The sequence below is a fragment of the Solanum stenotomum genome, chromosome 8, assembly GCF_019186545.1.
Source record: "Solanum stenotomum isolate F172 chromosome 8, ASM1918654v1, whole genome shotgun sequence".
NCBI classification, from domain to species: Eukaryota; Viridiplantae; Streptophyta; class Magnoliopsida; order Solanales; family Solanaceae; genus Solanum; species Solanum stenotomum.
Window position 1 is genome coordinate 48,169,829 of NC_064289.1, and position 21,176 is coordinate 48,191,004.

At 36.3% G+C, this 21,176-nt stretch overlaps 3 protein-coding genes across 3 annotated transcripts in view; all 3 read right to left on the reverse strand.

Annotated features, from left to right (window-relative positions):
- The window catches only part of LOC125872833 (ATP synthase subunit d, mitochondrial), a 739,546-nt gene that overhangs the window by 319,100 nt on the left and 399,270 nt on the right, over window positions 1-21,176 (reverse strand). The window lies entirely within an intron of this gene.
- On the reverse strand, window positions 5,955-9,821 carry LOC125872831 (protein EMSY-LIKE 3-like). The gene is made up of 9 exons (XM_049553629.1): window positions 9,639-9,821; window positions 8,805-8,995; window positions 8,605-8,714; window positions 8,311-8,518; window positions 7,995-8,198; window positions 7,840-7,908; window positions 6,402-6,626; window positions 6,256-6,327; window positions 5,955-6,170 (listed from the first exon to the last, which is right to left on the reverse strand). Exons 1-9 carry the CDS (start codon window positions 9,655-9,657, stop codon window positions 6,084-6,086), a joined length of 1,185 nt encoding a protein of 394 aa, XP_049409586.1. The 5' UTR covers window positions 9,658-9,821; the 3' UTR covers window positions 5,955-6,083.
- On the reverse strand, window positions 11,282-12,173 carry LOC125873858 (uncharacterized). Its single transcript, XM_049554707.1, has 3 exons — window positions 11,986-12,173; window positions 11,817-11,894; window positions 11,282-11,702 (listed from the first exon to the last, which is right to left on the reverse strand). The coding sequence occupies exons 1-3, from the start codon at window positions 12,171-12,173 to the stop codon at window positions 11,282-11,284; spliced, it is 687 nt and encodes a 228-aa protein (XP_049410664.1).

Genomic DNA, 21,176 nt, shown 5'->3' on the forward strand with positions numbered 1-21,176 from the left:
CTCGAGCAAGGCAAGAACACAAATATAGAACTGCATTTGCAACTACAATTCTTAAATTAAACCACGATTAATGATGAAACTCACTTTTAAATAGCATTTAAACTAGTAGTTAGCAATACCCATAAACTAATTCAGCCCATAATCACATGATCACACCCCAAAATTGGGATTTTAGCCGAACACCATAAAAAGATAAAAACCGTTACCAAATTGATTAGTCATCAATTGGGTAAGAGGAATTCAAGCTTTACAATGCTCCAATTCGAAGAAAATTCGAAACCCACTTGCAAAATCTCCAAAAGTTTAGTCTCAAAACCTTCAAGTCTACTTGGAAACTTCAAAGAAAACTGTTCTAGACTAAAATGGATTGAAAATTTAATCCTAAATTAATGTTAAAAATGTAATTTATAGTCATCGAAAATAAGCCACGAAGGTCTCTTCAGTGAAGTAAGTCGGGCTCGCCGAACCACTCGGCGAGCCACCCTTTGATCTCTTCCAGTGCCTTTTCGCCTTGATATTCAACATCCTCAAGGTCTGTAACTTTGGGCGATCTATTTTGGCTTTGCGAAACTACTCAGTGATTCACCGACTGCTCCTTTTCATCGCCGACTTGGTTCTTTCCTTCAGGGCTTGGCACACTGGAACTTTAGGCGGTCAGATAGCCACTCGACGATTCACCAAATGCCCTTGGCAATCACCAGGCTTGCCTTTCTTCATTTATTCAGTTTGTTTTGTTCCTTTTTGCATGTTAGTGTCCATGCTTTGTTCCTCAATCCATGTACTTGAAAATCTAGGATTTATCATCAGTTTATGGCACAAATTAAGTATTTGAGGACACTAAATCTATAAAAACAAAGCCCTAAATGAGTCCAAATCCAGGACTCATCAACACCCCAACTTAAACTTTTGCTTGTCCTCAAGTAAAACTCAAGTTCATCAGTTCAAAAAGGATGTCTCAAACAGTGCTGCATAAGACTCAACATGAATGCACGCAACAAGACTCAACTTACTCATACAATGATCTATTATGCACTCAAAGATTCAAATTGTGACTCACCATTATCAAAGATGCTCAAGTTCACAATACTTGCTTCAAATGCAAGTTCAAGCTCAACAAAGGTACTCAAATGCCCTCACAACAAAGATGATTCCAAATTCACACATAATTCTTCAACAATTTATAGTTTCGAAATGACATACGACTCTCACACTCACAAAGATGAACACATGCATGATTTCACCCATAGGTTTGCCCTTATTTTCCAATCAACATTTGTTTCAGCTTACTCAAGATCACAAAGGTCTTTTCAATGCTTGTAACGGGGTTGAGTGTAAAGGTATGGTCATTTAGGCTCAATGACTGCTACCCTCACGAAGTGTGGCCTGAACATCACATTCCTCATTTTCTTTAACATTTCAAACATGCTCATAATCCACCCCATTATTCAACTTCTTATAAATTACCGGACACCCCATTTCTTTTGCAATTTTCATCACTTATTTCAGCACTTTTTCATTCTTTTTCTTTGCTTCTTTTCTCTTTTCTTTTTTTTTTTACTTGGAGGGGTTCCATCTTTTTCAAAACCATTCTCAAAGGGGGATTTCTCACATTTCTTGATTTTCCTTCTCTTTTCACCACACCCCAACTTAGGCTAAAAGCCTAAGTTGGCTATTCAAACACACCACAATTCATGAGAGTTATAGGTGATTAGATAAAGAGGGGTCACAATTGTTCAAGTTTCCTCCAAGAAAAGGGATAAGGCTCAAGGGGTTCAAGCAAGGTTCACAGATCTCACAAGGTTGGCCACAAAAGAGGTATATTGTCAAATTATTTCACTCTTCAAAATTGTTGCCTAAGATCATTTCAAGTGCTTGCATCACTTCGTAAACCAGACCAACGGGGCAAATTCTAAATGGCATCACACAATGGGAAAACATCATAAAACCATTTCTTAGCTACTAGATTTGGTGAGTCCTCATACTCCAACGGCAAGACCACAAAGATTTTATTTCTTATGTCTTTACTTTCATACCTTGTATGTGGTGTGTGGGTTACGTCCCAAGCACTCTTTTGATGCATTAGATTGGCTTGTCAAGACTATGATTAGACTTTCGCTTTTAAGTTAAACTCTTTGCTATGAAGCTTTCTACTTTATTTCTTGTACATTCTATTATATTGTGTTGTATGCATGTCAAGTGATTTGTGTAGGGCCTTTCGAGTCTTATATTCCATGTCACGGTATATTTTTGGTCGTGACACAAATTGACCCAAAAAAGACATTTCCAAAAACAAGGTTTGAACCTGGAAATTTATACAAAATTCTGTTACTCAAAGAATTTGAGACTCACCTTATACTGTACTTAAACAAATCAACTTTAAGGGTGAAATTGAAGAAGGTGTGAAAGTGGTAATTGTGCCAAAAATAAAATATGAGAAGATAACAAGTATTTTTTTTAAAAAACAGACATATTCATTAATTATTGGCCAAATCAAAGTTGATTATATCATGAATCAAAGATGAGGGATCTATTATTCACTCCATAGCATCAGTCATAGAACCCGAAAGTAATTTAGAGGAGACACAAAACAAATTTCTTTGATTCTTAAATTAAGGCAATTTAAGACTCTTTAAATTTTAACTTATTTAAATGATCAATTAATAACAAGAGAATCATGCATAAAAATATATTTTCTCTGTATATGGGCATGTATACAAAATTATAATTTCTTAAAAAAAGTTTCACCTAAAATAAAATAAAAAATTCAGTCCTAAAATCAATTACACTAATAAGTGAAGTGTAACATTTCTAAATGATGAAAAGAAGAAGAAAATATTTTGAATTTTCTTTTAAGAACTTTTTTGAAGTAAAAATAAAAACTTCATTTATTCATAAGGCCAGGTTTACTTAGCACAACAGAGTCATCTGGCACATACAGAAAAGTGTAAAGGTCGTTGAAGTATTGAAGTACTTGTAAATGCTAATCATTATCATAAATGCAATTTTTCATAAAAAAAAAAGAAGAAAAAGAAATGTTGCCAACAGTTTTAAATTTGACCAAAATAAATGTTGATTTTTGAAATAATTAAAAAGATATTAAGATTGAGTTAGTAGAATAAAGGGAAAAGAGTCTGAAAAATACTCTAACTTTGGCCGAAATTGCTATTACGATACCAAACTTTATGAAGGATCCCCTGCACTATTTAATAGTGTATTTTAAAGGTATATATGTGTCCACGTGGACACATTACTATTTATAAAGATGCAATATTTATGCTTTCCACGTGGACACATATATACCTTTAAAATACATTATTAAATAGTGCAGGGATAAAAAGGTCCTTTCCAAAGTTCGGTATTGTTACATCAATTCTTGTCAAAATTCGAATATATTTCAAACTTTTTTCCCTAGAATAAATATAGATAATAATATGAATACTTTTTTTGAGATGCGAAAATCATTTTTCCAACATCCATCATGTAGATAAATTATCATATAGAGTTTGATTGTGAATAATGGTACTTTTCATGTCATGAACCATGATACATTTTGATATTTAGTCTGATATTGAGAATGTTTGAAATGAATTTCAAACCCCAATGTGGTTAATTGCATAGTTTAGCCAAGGTGAAAATGCTTTGCGCACTAGTGTTGTAGGTTCAAACGCCACTATCAATAAAAAGTTCTCTTTTCCTTTTTAAAAGAAGCATTCTTTGCAATATTTTTCTTTTCTGTTTTAAAATTTAGAACCCCCAAACTCCTAACCCTAGCTCCGCCTCTACAGTTGTAGGTGAATCATGAATGTGAATAGAAGCAGGAATGAAAGCCTTGAAATGCATATGGGCATTGGAAGAGTAGAAGACAACAGCTTCACTGTTATGACACTTCCAGGCAATGCTTGGAATATATCTTGAAAAATACTGCTTCCTCAACCCCCAAAGACAATGGTACTACTACTATTTAAGGAATCAACAATTTTTAAACTAATATTTTAAAACAGTTTACAAATATATTCAACTAAAGAAAATAGTGATCTAGAGTACTCCTATATAACTTCTAAATATGTCAATTTACTTCAAAAGATCAAGGAATTGAAGTCTGAAAAAAGGTTGAGCATTACACCCAAGGGTGTGGGCCTAGTCCTCAATGAAGTGGTTGAGAGTCATGAGGTCTTAGGTTCAAATTCCAGCGGTGAAGAAAACACTAGGTGATTCTTCCCATATGTCCTAGCATCAGTGGACAGAGTTACCTAGTAACTGTTGCAAGTGGGAGGTAGCAAGTATCCTATGGAATTAGTCAAGGTGAGCGAAAACACTAGATGATTCTTCCCATGTGTCCTAGCATCAATGGATAGAGTTACCTCGTAACTGCTGCAAGTGGGAGGTAGCAAGTATCCTATGGAATTAGTCGAGGTGTGCAAAAGCTAGCCTGGACACCACGGTCATAAAAAAAAGGGTTGAACATTAACCCATTGGAAAACAATGCCCCACATCAAACAATTGAGGAAAACTCAATATGGACCCTATTATCTGTTACTTCTAGCTAACCAGCTATGCGCCACTAGTCCTACACCCTTTTTGCCCCAAAACAGGCAAAATAGCAACTCCACAACCTAAAGATTGTGGGAGGCAAAGAAAAAAAAAAGTAACACTCTAAGCACCAGAAGCAGTGAAAGTTCAACAAAATCCATACAATCTCATACTTGTTGGGGTGATTCTATCCCATTCATGATTCCTTTCAGTATGACAGTATAAGCACCACAACCATTGAAACCTTTGGGATATATGAACCACTGTTCAACACAATCCATACAATCTCATACTTGGACTCACTACTGAAGGTTTCTCATGGAAGGTCTCGCGTGAAGGGAAAAGAACTTCATTAGAATTAAGTCTCAATAAATGCCAAAATCTATTAGTTGATCTCCATGGGAAGGAATTTTCACATGAGACACTCACTGATAGTTAGTTAAGACCCAATTTCCAGGTCCTTGACTAAAAGCAAGGGTAATGGATTGCAGTACAATGGCATTCAGTTATAGTATATTAGTATCAACAGTTTTTGGTCTAGCTTTAGGGTTTTTAAGGTCCTTACGAATTATGAAGAGTGCAACTTGCAGGAAGCTTATATATGATGGGAGGAAGTGCTGCTGGTTGTTTACGGTTAGGTAAGTTGAATATCGGCATATACCATTAAGCACATGTCGAATGGGATAATATTCAGCAAGTTACAGGCAATAAGGCAGAGGACGCATGATTTTGGGATCAAGGCAACAGATTTTACTTGCAAAATAAAAAGTGACAACAGTAGAAGCAACACAACCAATGAACAATCCTTGTATGCACACAACCTACACACTTGGACTCACTACTGAAAGTTCCTCATGATTACGGTTAGTTAAGTTGAATAGCGTCATATACCGTTAAGCACATTTCAAATGGAATAACATTCAGCACGTTATAGGCTATAAGGCAGAGGATGCATGATTTTGGGATCAAAGGAATAGATTTTAGTTGCAAAAAGAAAAAGTGACAACAGTATAAGCTACACAACCAATGAACAGTCCTCGTTCAACAAAATGCATACAATCTACACACTTGGACTCATACTGAAAGTTCCTCATAATTAAGGTTTTGGGAGAGGGGAAGAAAATTTCATTAGCATTCAGTCTTAACAAACACCACCAAGGACTTTTAGTTGATCCCTGTTAGAAGATTTTCACATGAGACATTAACTGGTAAGAAAGTGAAAAATTACTTATGGTTTAATTTTGATGAAAATGTGTTACTTGAGGAATAACTGATAAAAGGTCATAACTGCACAGTCAAAATTCATAAAAATCAAGTCTTAAGCAGGACTTGAAGTAACCATGAGTTACATGGTAGTAGTTTCAGATGACTCGCAATCCACATTGAGACCCAATTTTCAAATCCTTGACAAAGCCAAGGTAACAATGTTCATTCAGATTTAGTAGTATCAACAGATTTAATCCTCACCCCCCCTCCAAAAATAAAAGAAAACCTCATCATAAAGTTATCCAATCCAAATATGCTGAAGCCTAAAATGAAAAACAAACAGAAAATCACTTAGCACAGTTCATACTGCTATCTCCATCGGATATCATCTTATCAAGCCGTGAAATAGCTGCCACAAGTGCTTGTTCATGATCCTGAATAATGTAAAACAGTTAAAACTTTCTTGTGATATTAATGAGTGAGCAGGACACAATCACCACAAAGATTGGTTCCACTAACCTTCAGCACTTCCTTTGCCTTCTCAACCTCCAGAGGGTCTGGATGAGAGGCACCAAAGATCCTCTTCTCTACCTAACCACACTCACGAGTCAATGAACAGTTGCAGAAAGGTAATATCTTTGTGTATAGCATGAAACTATTGTTACCTCGTTAATCAACATATCAGTGTGAAGTAACACAATAACATCATCTCCCTTCTTTCCTATGCCATAATGTGATGATGGAAAATCTGTTTTAGACTGAGGCATAGTCAAACCTAGGCCTCTAACTGCAACTGGATCACTATCACGTCCACGCCCTGACTGACCGTTATTTCCATGATGAGAAATTCCAGGATCTTCACCCTCCCACCGGATATCCTCTGGAGGGATCTATCAAAGAATTCAAATAAGTTAAAACCTTAAAGAACCTCTTCAAAATAAACTAAAGCATGATGGAAGACAAAACTGACTACACATGCCAGAATTAAGACCAATAAGTAAATGATAAATAGGAGCTAATACAGAGTTGACTATCAGGCGATTCCTAGATTTTAAGCAATAATTTGGAGCACGAGGCATGTTTCAGAAACCTAACAGTGACTGTCCAAGACCTCCAGATGAACATCATGCTAACAGCAGTCACATTACAAGCCAATGATACATAGCATAAACTAACTTGAAAGATCAAATGGCAATGTTTCTTCACACTACACCTAATAAACAAATAGGAAATGGATTTGCCAATAAACATGCCAGGGTTATTAAACTCTGATCAATTTTATTGCTTAATGGGGTGAAGTAAATGAAACGAGGTGATCTGGCGAGCATCAATGACTTATTTTGATATGATTAATGATGGGAAGACGAGAAAAAGATGAAAAAGAGACCATTTGCTATTTGTGTACTAGGATTCTTTACATATGCTTTCTTTCTTTATTTGCTTGGACTCATTAAAAATGTTGATGGGTGTGTGTCACTGCGTTTTTGGAGGATTTGACACAGGTGCAGCAATGATCCAACTCAACATACTTGTTTTTGATAACTGTGGTTGTCCGGGCCAGATTTCGTGCACCTCGGACTTATTCCACGGGATACCTACCTCCTCCCACCAGCAATAGGTACTAGTAAACTCTGTCCACCAAGACGACTAATTCCAGATGGAAAGAATCACCTAGTGTTTTTTGTGTCCGCTGAGTTTTGATACTGAGATCTCAGGGTTCTTAACCACTTCCTTGACTACTGGGCCACCCCTCGGTGCATTTGTGTTTTGTACTTTTTTTTTTTTTCAAGAAAGATTAAAAAAAAATGATATCAGGCTGTTTCATTTGTTATGTCGAAAATAACAAGCTTTAACATAACATGAAAATACCATTATCATTGTAAAATCATTAGCAAATACTAGATGTTGAAACCAGTCATTTTAATCACAATTTGATATTGGTAAAACAGAATTGTATTTTTGGCATTTCGCATAAAATGTATGATTCATCTTGATGGGCTTTGCAGTTTTCTCTGTGTTTTTTTTTCCATTTTAGAAACAACTATGAATGCGAAAAAGTAAAGAAAACTGTTTTGGATCATGGAGAAAATAGCATCAACTTACCTCTTTAAGGTTGACCCATTCCGACGTCTCATTTGCACTGCCCCTATCATAAACAAGAACATGTTTACCCTGCCAATGTGCATCTAGAGACTTCAGAAACCAACCACAGGAAATTATATATAATTAGTAATCTACAATCAAGAAACCATGCACACCTCAGCTGCATTACAATCAGCTATGACTGCTTCATAAAAATTATTGTCATCAGGCCGTCTAGTTCTCACTTTCCTTCCAATCAATGGATCAAATGATACTGGCTCGGCAGGTTCAGAAACCTGGTTACTGGATTGGCCTCTTCCAGATGGACCCAAGGAAGGATACTGCATTTCTGTTGAAGACCCACCAGGCATAGTCTGGTCCTGTGAAGTTTAAAGAAAAATACTCAAAATCAGAGAATCATTCAAGAAGTGTCTGGTAAACTTGCATATCTTTTAGCAATATCTGACTTACAGATTTATTTAGATTACTTACCTTGGGATCTCTATTGGCAGTGGATGTAGATGGCTGGTTTTCCGCAGTTGCAGCTGGTGGACGAAAAGTAGGAGATGGTCCAGAAAAGGAGTGAGAAGGTAAATATGGGGCTATTATTTGATTCCTACGTGAAGCTGAGGCAGAAGAACTGGGTATTTGATCATGAACAGCTTGACCAGTGCCACGCATACCAGATATCCTCCACTCCCTAAAAACAGTAGTCAGAGTTACTCTTGACTGCAGAACAAACCACAGAAAAATCCAAGAGGTACAAGAGTTAGCTACAAAGCTAACCTTATTCTTCGGACAACATCATCTTCATTGACTCTACCAAGAAATTCTCGATGGTGTTCACTGGACAATCTTAACTCTTTTCTTAATTCAGATATGAGACTTTCCTTCTCCTGAAGAAAACACATTCATTTAGCAACCATGTAAGGCTGATCAAACAAAATCAAATATTAGATTCAGTAACATATTCTAAAAAACAGTACCCAAGTAATGGTATCAGCCTGAGCTTTAAAGGCTCTTAGAACTGAACTGTATGCTTCTTGCTCAAGTTGTTGAATTTCCACCTCCATGTCAGTTTCATCATACATCATAGCAGCTCTGTCATTTCCAGTACCAAAGCCACCACCTCTTGGTATCCTAGTCCGATCTGACAGAGGAAGATCCTCATCGGTTCCTGCAATAGTTGGCAGGTTTACAGATTAAAAATACATACAGTAACGATAGTTATAATGCCATACATATGTACAAAAGAAAACTCACGAACCTCATTGTGCCTAGAACAACAATGATCAGTTTCTGTCAAACGAAAGACCTCCGAAACTAATATTTTAAACTGCAGCAGGTGCAGGTGCAGGTGCACCCCTACAACAGATTCCAAACTAAGATTTGAATTCCTCCACAGGATTAGAAACCCGAGATGCATAGTCTTTAAAACTCTTAATTCTACCTCGAGATTTGTTTTCTTTTCTTTGTAATTCTGCCTAAAACAAAAAATCTTGAGGCCGAATAACAAGTAGAAATGAATCTTAAAGAAGCAAATATAATTCAAGAAGCAACTACTTCTCCATTATGACAAAGGAACTGTTTTCATTGCAAACAGATTAGTTGTTAAAAGCAAGAAAATTGAAGACATATTAACACCACACAAAGTTCCTTCAAAATTAATCAGAAAATTGAAGACATATTAACACCACACAAAGTTCCTTCAAAATTAATCAAAAAATTCAGGCGAAGAACAGAACAGTGCAGACGATGATTCTGTAAAACCCTAATTGAGACATGAAAATGGAAAGAAGAAAAGAAAATCAAAAACTCACCGGTGTTGTCGTAGGCCATAGGCCGCTTGTAAAATTGAAAATTTATGCGAAAGAGAAATCAAAGCAAAACTCAAAATCGATTAAACACCAAGAAATCAAAGGCAATGAGCAGTTTCCCAAATATGTTCTTAGAATTCCAAAATATCGAATTCCGCGTCCTTTTATACTTCTGTTTTTTCGACCGCTTAGCCGTTACTCTTTGTAGCTCAATATTAAAAATTCATTTACAAGTAAAAATTAAATTCGCTGATATTTATTATAGTGTAACTAGGTTATCACTTTACAAAATAACTCAATATTAAAAAAATTAAAACTGAATAAATAACCCAATAGTTTTTTTTTTTTTTTTTTAAAAAAAGATCATGAAAAAAAAAAGTCTGAAATATATCCGAACTTTAACCGAAATTATTGTAACAATCTCAAACTTTGGACAGGGCCTATTACCCCTACACTATTTAATATTGTAGTTTAAAGATACATAAGTGTCAAGTTAGACAAGTTACAATTTATAATGATGCAATATTTATGATATTCACGTGGGCACCTACATATCTTTAAAATACAGTATTAAATAGTGCAGGGTAATAGGTCTTGCTCAAAGATTGAGATTCTTACATCAATTTCGGTCAATGTTTAGAAAATAATTAAAAACCCGTTCACATAATAACTCAATAGCAATCCTAGAATTTGGTGGAGCTCTTCATTCCCTAGAGGCCTAGAATGAGATAACTAATTCGACAATTTCCCAAACACCACAACCTTGCTTTTGGAGGAGTGAAAATTTGTGAGAAATGGAAGAAAGGAAGATGAAACGGAGAATATGGGAGGAAGGAATTGAATGATGAGAATAGGAATCGCAAGGGATGTGATTTGGATGTGAAAGGGTGAGAAAATTGAGGGGTGCAACGGTTTGTAACGGTTGGACCGGAGGAAATGGGGGATTACTTTGAATTTGGGGAGTTTTATTTAGAATGTGTCACACGTCGGGTCATTAAAATTAAACAGAAAGGTTCTACAAAACCCCGTCTACGGTCTGTAGTTATTCCTACGAGCCGTAGACGCCTTCCGTCGTTCTTCTCAACACTAAGCAAAATTTAGGAAACATACCTGGGGTTTATGAGTGCAGACTACAGACTGTCAAAATTTGTACGGTTCGTACTGTGCACCCATAGACTTAAAGTTGCAGTTGTATTTGGACATTGAACTCTACAGATGTTATTTTTAGTTCGTTGAATGAACGACGACTCGTAAATGGGAACTGTAGAACCAGTCCTGGAAGACTTACCTTACACCAAGATTCTACGGATCAGACCTATGGTCTATAGGTTGCCCTACGACCCGTAGGTCCAAACCGTAGAACCTTCTGCACTTCAAAATTTCCCAGATTTTTTCTTTCTTTCCTGCACAAGTAGCAAACATTAGGACTTTCTTTTACATTTTCTTGAACACAACCCCTAGAGTAACATAATCTAGCCAAAAATCAAACTTAAAAACATAAAAATCACTAGAAAACTTTCAAACATAAAAATCACTAGAATACTGTTAAACTAGCTGATTACATCTTAGGTTACCTCCCAAGTAGTTCTTGATTTGACGTCGCGTCACGATGCAGACTCCTTGACTACTCACGCTTCATTAAGATCCTATTCTTCTATTACCTCTTTTACCTCCTTTGGTTGACTTAAGTAGATTTTGATCTGTTGACCATTTACCTTGAATCTTGATCCTTTCTCATTCTCGAGTTCAACTGCTCTGTGTGAGAACACTTCTAAAATTCTAAATGGCTCCGTCCACTTAGAATTGACCTTGCCAAGAAACAAGCACAACCTTGAATTAAATAGAAGTATCAAATCATTGGGAATAAATTCACGTTTTTCGATCTTTTGATCATGGTACTTCTTCATCTTTTCCTTATACAAGTTTTGACTTTCATATGCTTTTAGGAGAAACTCATCAAGCTCATTCAACTCATTCAACATTTTACTTGATGCAACATCCCAATCTAGACTCAACTTTTTGAGTGCCCATATCGCTTTATTCTCTAACTCTACAGGCAAGCGACAACTTCCCAATCACAAGTTGGTAGGGAGACATACCTATGAGAGTCTTGAATGCAATGCGATAGGCCCATGGAGCACAATAAAGCTTTCTTGACCAATCAGTTTTGTTCGCATTCACAGTCTAAGGATTTGCTTAATTTCTCTATTTGATATTTCGACTTGCCCACTAGACTGCAGATTATAAGGAGTTGCTATGCTGTGACGAACACCATACTTCTGAATCAACACCTTGAACAATTTATTACAAAAGTGAAAACCTCCATCCCTGATAATTGTCCTTGGTGTACCAAATCTGGAGAAGATATTCTATTTTCAGGAATGTGGTGACACTCTTTCCTTCATTGTTTGAAAGTGCAATAGCTTCCACCCATTTAGATACATAGTCAACTGCTACAAGTGTGTACTTCACCCCATTCGAACTCACAAATAGAACCATGAAGTCAAGGCCCCAAACATCAAACAGTTCAATCACCATAATATGAGTCAATGTGAGTTCTTTTTTCCTTGAAATACCTCCTTCTCTTTGACAATGATCACAAGACTTGGCGAAATCATGAGCATCTTAGAGTATAGTAAGCCAATAATACCCACACTGCGAGATCTTATGAGCATTTCAAATACCACTATGATGGCCACCAATAGGAGATGAATGGTAAGCTTTAAATATACTCATCATCTCAACCTCAGGAACACAATGCCGGACAAACTTTTCATATCAGACATTAATTTCCTTCTTTAGTGGAATGACAAATCCAAAGGCACCATATGACTTGCCAAGTAATTAGCAAAATCAGCGAACAACGAGATAAGATCAAAAGAAGCAGCCAAAACCTATTCGTCTGGGAACGTATCATCTATTTCAAATCCATCAATTAATTTCAACATTGCCTCTTCCTCTAATCCAGACAAGTGATCAACAACTTGATTTTCCATTCCCTTTCTATATTTTACCTCAAAATCGAATTCTCGTAACAAATTCACCCATCGAATCAGTCTCAGTTTTGCATCTTTCTTTGCCATAAGATAACTCAATGCCGAATAATGAATGTGCACAATGACTTTAGTGCCAAGAAAATAGGATTTAACCTTTTCAAACGCGAAGACTATAGTAAGCAATTTTTGTTCAGTGATAGTTTAATTCTTTTGAGCAATATTTAGGGCTTTGCTCGCACAATATAGGGGATGAAGAATCTTTTCTCGCCTTTGCCCCAATACTCAACAAGTGTCACCCTACTCTCATCATACATCAATCAAACGGTTGTCTCCAATCTGCTGAAATAATAATTGGTGAAGAAGTCAACTTCTCTTTCAGCCCCTCAAATGCTTTTAGACAAGCATCATCAAAGTCAAATTTTGTTTCCTTTTCGAGCAAATTCCACTATGGGTGAGCCATTTTTGAGAAATATTTGATAAATCTCCTATAAAACCCAACATGACCAAGAAAACTTCTAAAACCTTCATGGATGTAGATTGGTGGCAACTTTTCAATCACTTCGACATTTGCTCTATCAACCTCGATGCCTTTTGAGAAATATGATGGCTTAAAACTATGCCCTCTTTTACCATAAGGTGACACTTCTTCTAGTTTAACACTAGATTTCATTCTTAATAACATTGTAGAAAATCACCCAAGTGTGCCAAGAAATTATCAGACAAGTAACAAACCACGAGAAGTCATCCATAAATAGCTTGATAGTGTCTTCCACAATATTAGAAAATATAGACATCATGCATTGTTGAAAAGTCATCGGTGCATTACACAACCCGAATGACATCCTTTTGAAAGTAAACATCCCATAAGGACAAGTGAAAGTAGTATTCTCTTGGTCTTATAGAGCTATAGAGATCTGATTGTAGCTCGAATACCCATCAAGAAAATAGTACCAACCCTTTCCAGCTAGACGATTTAACATTTGGTCCATGAACGGTCTTGGGAAGTGATATTTCTGTATCCATGGATTTAATTTATAGTAATCCATGCAGAACCTCCAATCACTGACAAACCTCATTGGGACAAGCTCATTCTTTGTGTTGGGAACCACAATGATTCATCCCTTCTTTCGCACACATTGAAACAGACACACCCAATTACTATTGGCGATCAAATACACTACCCCAACATCTAACCAGTTGATAATCTCCTTCTTCAAAACTTCTTGCAGTGGTAGATTCAATCTTCTTTTGTGCTCAATACTTGGTTTACTATTAGGCATGAGTTGAATCTTGTGAGAACATTACCTGGTGGAATACCAATAATGTTAGCAATAGTCCATCTTATTGCCCTTTTGAACCGCTTTAACACCAATATCAATGCATCGAATTGCCCTTCGTTCAAATCATCATCAATAATGACCGGTAAAGTTCTATCTTCGCCCAAGAACACATATTAAAAATGAGATGGGAGAGCCTTTAGATTTTGGAGGCTCATCAATAGATTGTTTTGCGAGCGGAGTTTCTTGATTCTTGAGATCCAAATTCAACTTCTTTGGTGGGCAACAACGGAAATCCACCCTATCAAGCGCATAAACTAACTCATCATACTCTTCAACGCCCTCTCCATAAAAATTCATGATCATAAAAACTAATGTTTCAACACCTAATCTCTCCTCAATAGATGCATTTGGGTTCTCCTCAACAGTGTAATTCATAACTGATACCAATTTAAGGTTACTTTGATGTTTTATTGATTTACAGATATTAAATGTCACCTCTTCATTGTTCAATCTAAACTTCATTTGCCCTTTTTTCATATCAACTAAAGCACGCCCAATAGCAAGGAATGCTCTCCCTAGGACGATAGGAACTTCAAAACCAACCTCACTATCTAATATCACAATCCACCGAAAATATGAATGCCTCAACTTTAACAAGAACATCTTGGAGTACCCCAATTGGTTTCTTCACTGTCCGATCAACCATAAGTATCCATATTGCAATCGGTTTGGGGGCTCCTAAGCCCAATTTCTTGAACACAAACAGCGACATCAGATTTATGCTAGCACCCAAGTCACATAGGGTCTTAGCAAAGTGTAACATACCAATGGTACAAATGATAGTAAAAGCTCCGGGATCTTCCTTCTTTTGCACTAGCAATCTAGTAGCAATAGCACTACAATGCTGCAATTTATCATCACCTTCAAAATTGATAGCCATGTTTTTGGTTACAAGGTCTTTCATGAACTTACTATAGCTTGGCATATGTTCTAGCACTTCAATCAAAGGAAAATTGATCAGATATGAACTTGTGATACTTTCCTTCTTCAGTCTTCTTGACCAACATTTGTGAGAAGGGAGGCATATGTCTCGACATTGGAATGATCTTTTGAGTAACTTCAACTTTGTTCTCATTCTGATCCTTTTGTTGTTCCACTACCTCAACTCATCCCCCTTCGACTCTTTCGTACTTTCCACCCCAATCGGCATATGATGGTCAATAGTATGTTTTCCACCCCTAGTAGTGACTGCCATGCAATGTTCATCATTCTTCGAATTTCGGATAGTATTGCTGGAAAGTGTTCCTTGTTGGCGTGGATCTGTACTTGAACATAATTGCCTCAGCTGCTGCTTAATTTGTCTTATCGATACAACATATGACTCTACCTTCTGCCAATACATAATAAATTAGTCTGCATTTCTTTCACATTGTCATCAGTTGAGTTAAAAACTTTTTTATCATCTTAGCCATCATATCCTTAATGCAATTCAAACTGAATCCTCCATCTTGATTCCTTGGTGGAACATAAGGGTCACTCTTATTGTTTCTATTGTTATACATATTAATGTTGTAGTTGTTGGCACTATTATAATTTCCATCACGATTATAGTTCCCTTCTCGATTATAGTTATTGTAGTTTTGACCTTGATTTCCTTGACCTTGGTGCCAATTAACCTGATTAGATGCTTGGGTGTTGGTATGGAAACCCCCATCTGATCATTCACAAGGTTTGCATCCTCCTCATAAACATACTCATTAGCCAATGATGCTCTAGTATGATAATTCATTGGATTTACTTTCTCAGCACTTCTACTCAAATGTTTCAATATTAAGCCAACCTCTGTTCTCAACTGCACCATCTCTTCTCAAATGTCATCATTGAACTTATTCTGTGTAGCTTGTATCGAGAAAGTGCTCTTTGTAGTTGCAGATGTTCTAGTGCTCCATGGCTTATTATTCTTTGACATCTTCTCAATTTTCTCAGCAATCTCCTGAAACGTGTTTTCCCCATAAGATCCTCTAGCAATAGTATATAGCATAGCTTTCCCATTGTCATCCATCCCTCTATAAAAGTAATCCTTGAGCAGTTCATCATCAATGCGGTGGTTCGACATGCTTCTCATAAAACCTGTGTCCCAAGAATCACTGGCTGACTCCCTATGTAGATCTATGAAGTTGTTACGTTTATCTTTGAGCTTATTCTTCTTTGACACGGGAAGTATTTTTCCAAGAACACTTTATGCAACTCTGGCCATGTGGAAATCGAGTTATATGGGAGCTAATCAGATAGTGACACAATAGAATCACCCGTCAATGATAAAGGGAAACACACGTAAATCGATCGCATCCATGTCTAAGTATGGCATCACCACACTACTATTTACACATACTGATGACTTTACTCAGATGAGCATATGGATCTTCAGATGGAAAACCATGAAATAACCCTATAGATGTAAGCATTTGTAATAGACTGTTTGCAACCATAAACGTAAGTTCATGTGGTAATGGAACAACTATAGCATCCATTGATCCCACATCATTATGATCAACCCTGAAATTATCACGCACATCGGGTGCTTGCTAGTTGTGGACTCTTGCCACATTGTCAAAGAGAGGATTATAGTGCATGTTTCTAGGTACTTCCACTACTCCAAGACGTTGAGCTCTATGCATCCCCACCCGATCATCTCCATTTGGATCATTATTTTGTCCAAGATTATGACCTCTTCCGGCCATTCTTCGCAATGTTCTTCTTAAATCAGGATCGTAAGGGGTGAGGGGAATGACTTGATTCCTTTTACTTGACATACACTAGAAATAAGACCTGTAGAAAACAAAAACAAGATGAAATATAAATAAGAAAATATTTGACAAAATCCAATAAAAATTAGTCTATACCTAAAGCCTTATTCCCTGACAGAGGCATCAAAATTTGATATGCCAAAATTACACTTCCCTAAAGAATTATAAATGGTCATTGTCAAATAAAGAACCTAACAGAGGTAAGGGTCGATCCCACGAGGAATATGGTCTAAACTTGGGCCAATTTACTATTGATTTTACTTTTTGTCAAATTATTTCCGTAAAAAAAAGGGGTTTGGTAACACAAAATAATGATTTATTAATGTTTAGTAACAACTACCCAAGAACAAGATTCACAGTTTGTAAGATCAATATGAGATGAAACTAGGGTTTATGTGTTCCCCACAAGTTCTTAATGCAATAAACCTTTATAATACTAACTCTTTCCTAGTGTTTGACATACAAAGTCGGTAACTTAGGTATATCCTAAGTGATTGGTCAACCAAGTAGGGAATTTCACCACACAACTTGGTCGGTCTACGGGTGTATGCTTTACTAACCCTAACCCTTGATCCATGATTAGCCCTCACATATTTGGATTAGGCTATTAGATAGCGGATTATCAACTCTAAATCTCCGTTGTTTAATCTTTTTTCCCATTCATTACTTCTTTGGTCGGACAAGTGGGAATAATGTTGCGCACCATTAAAAAGCATTCAAAACGAAGAGATCAACAATACATGCATAAACACTATTCAAGAATTCCTTAATTATTAGGTCTACTTTGATATTGGTTACCACAACCCTAGTTGTGGATTTAGCTAAATCACAATTAATAATATAGTTAATAGAATAAATCATTAACTTACAATTAGGGTAGATGAAATTTGGAATCTTGAATTATTGAACAAAACAAATTTTTATAAACCAACACTTTAAGAATTAAATGCTCAAAATGTTTTGAAAAATAATTCTCAAAGCCAAAACAAAAGGTCTCAAATCGTCTAACAACCCAAAAACAAAAAATACAACTAATATTTATGGAAAACAAAATCCTAAATAATGTAGGGAAAGGAATCAAAGGAAATTCGACTTGGGCAGTCATTTTTGGAGAGCAATTTCTACTGGCATGATCTACGGCTCGTAGTGCTTTCTACAGCCCGTCCTGGTAAATCGTTATTCATGTACTAGAGTTCAACTTCTTTGAATTTTTCTACATTTGATATGTACGGCTTGTAGTAGTAACTACAGCTCGTCATTAGCTTCCTTGACGAGCTTTCTTTGTTTTACACTTAGCTCCAGAAATCTACATTTCAAACCACGACTCCTACCTATGGCTTGTATAAGTAACAACGGCTCGTAGGCAAAGTCGTCAATCACTAAAAATTGTTGCTGCTGCAACATTTTAGTACAAGCTGCTCCAAAACCTATTTCCTGCAAAAATCCAAGCAAAACACCATCACATCTACTAGAAAATGCTTAAGCTGCATACAAAACTCCAAGTTGCATCAAAAGTACCGTAAATGTCAAACCCTGAGCCTACACCCTGGACATGGCCGGCACTCGAGAACCATTGTTGGCCCTAATCGAACCTTTGGCATGACTTAACTCTTAGCGGAAAACCTACTCAACATTTAAAAGAAATCAAAATAAAAACTCATGTCATAAACTCAAAATGTTGTAAAGGAACATTCAACTGGCCAAAGAGGCAACTCAAGTCTTTAAACATATAAAACTGAAAATGGAAAAGACTCATGAACTACTGTCTATCTATCTATGAATCCTCCAATACTATGAGGTATGTCAGGAAAAGACCCCCGATCATCCTAACAACTGGAATACTGAAAGTAAATAAGGGATCCTCCGGAAGCAAGGAGGCTCACCAGCAACTCTGGAACTCAATTGGATCAACGAAGCACTGGGTGCTGATCATGGTTAACTGTATCTGCATAATAAAAGATGCAGACCAAATGGTGTCAGTACATTGAATGTACGAGTATGTGAGGGAAGTTCTAAAAAAAGACATAATCTTGAAATGGAACTGAAGAAACACTTACCTCGTCTCAACTCAACTCATTTCAATATAAAGTACTCATAAAGATGCAATATAAAGAAAAGCTTTTAAAATAATAGATAGCAACTCAATCTATGGGACATTATCTAACCAACAACCATCACTATGAGCTATGTGATGATACATTGTCTAGCCCACGCTGCCAGAGCTGTCCTATAATTTGCCGGGGTATAGATCTACTACTAAGTGGATCCACTAGTCTATGTTGAAAAGTATTAATGAATCATCTAAAAAGTATGACCCTTTCTACCCACGTTGACAATATGGTTTATGGAGACTTTGAGTTATATAAACTCATCTGCATATCAGTGCTCAATACTACTCCCAAAATGTAACTAGGTTATATGTTTAAAACATAACTTTTTCTGTGGTTTGAGATTAATACTCAAAAATCTTTCTCTTAAAATATATGGTACTAAAAATGCTCATGAAAACTCTTTTGGAAATCGGGGTTTCCTCTCATCTTAAATGTGAAAACATTTACTCTTGGGAATACTTAGTTCCCATATATCATTTTAAAGAAAATGAAGTCAACTCTACTCTTCCTCAAACTCAATGCTTACGTCTTAAAACAAGTTTAAAACGATTGTAAAAGACTTTTTGAAAAGATTCGAAGAACTCTCTAGATTTAACTCTTAACTCTACCTTGAATTAGAATTATGAATTCAAGGTTAAGATTTATCGTAGGAAGCATTTCGTGATGATTAATTGAGTTTCAAATAGTTAATCATGAAAAACACTGTCTGGGGATCAAGTCTGCGATGCAGAGATGAATTATAATATTTGGTCACGAAATAATTTTTGACAATGCAGAGAGGGAAATTTCACTCTGGGGAACCGGTCCGCGTACCTTATTTTTTGCTCGATCTTTTCTTACTCATTTTTCGATCCTAATTCGCCTAGAATCAAATGGTTTCTTTCCCAATCACTTAGATTCAAATACTCAACTTATGTACACAATAATCTACTCCAAAAAACCCTCAATTCACTAACATTTATCTCAAAAACTCATCAAACCCATTCTAATTCAAAAATGGAAACAATACTTTCAAGAAACAAATCAAGAACTCAAATTCTTCAACCTCAAGAATGAAACTTCAATGAAAATAACATGATTGGCATGTCGGTGAACGAACCCAACACTATGAGAACTCAAATACCTCTTAGGGATCAAACCCTTGGCGAAAAGACTTTCGATTTCGTAAGAACTTGATAAACGCCTTGACTTTTCTCCTCTTTTCACCTCTTTTATCTTCTTGAATTCTTTTCTAAAACCCTAGCGTAAATTAGGATTCTGTAAGCTAAAAAAATCAGTTTAGACCCCTAATTAACTACTAAAAATGAATAAAATCTATAGGGTAAGGAAAAGACCAAAATGCCCCTCATATTTTTGGGTAACTTTCCTTAACTGGCCCAACTTCAAATGGGCATTTCTCCATCAAATGAGCTCGAAGATTAGCAAACTCGGTGGAGTTGGAAAGAGGATTCCAAGAACCTTCATTTAATATCTTGTGGGTCACCTAACTCATCCTGTACTGAAAGTTATGACAGTTTGAAGTTGACCCAAAACTCACAACTTAAGCATAACTTGTAAAATTTCAAATTAGCTTCTTTTCAAATTAGTTATTTTTATTTTTATCTCTTTCTAAGACGGGATGCTACAATATATCTCCTTTGGGAACATTCGTCCTCAAATGAGATTACTCTAAGTAAGCTAAGGGTGGTAACATCTCAAACCCAACTCAAACACTCAATATGCAAAATAATACAACATTTCTACTAAAATAAATGCCAAGAAAAGGATTAGTACCTTAATTTGGAATTTCTCTAGACTCAAAGAGATGTGGGTATCTCTTCTTCATATCCTCCTCAGTTTCCCAAGTAGCTTCCTCAACAAATTGATTCCTCTATAAGACCTTGACTGATGCTACCTCCTTGATTCTCAACTTGCGAACTTGACGATCTAGAATATGAACGGGAATCTCCTCATAAGATAAGCCATCCTTAATACCAATATTTTCAATCGGTATAATAAGTGAAGGATCCTCCATACACTTTTTCAACATTGAAATGTGAAATACCGGATGGACTGCTGCTAACTTTGATGGTAGCTTCAATTCATAAGCTACACTACCTATCCTCTTAGATATCCTGTAAGGACTAATATACTGGGGACTAGTTTCCCCTTCTTACCAAATCTCATGACACCCTTCATGGGTGAAACCTTCAAGTTAACCCAATCACCTATCTCAACCTCTAAGTCTCTTCTCCTAACATCAGTATTGCATTTCTGACGACTCTGCACTAGTTTCAACCTTTCTTGAATAGTCTTCACTTTCTCCATAGCTTGATGAACCAAGTCTGGTCCTATCAATTCAGCCTCA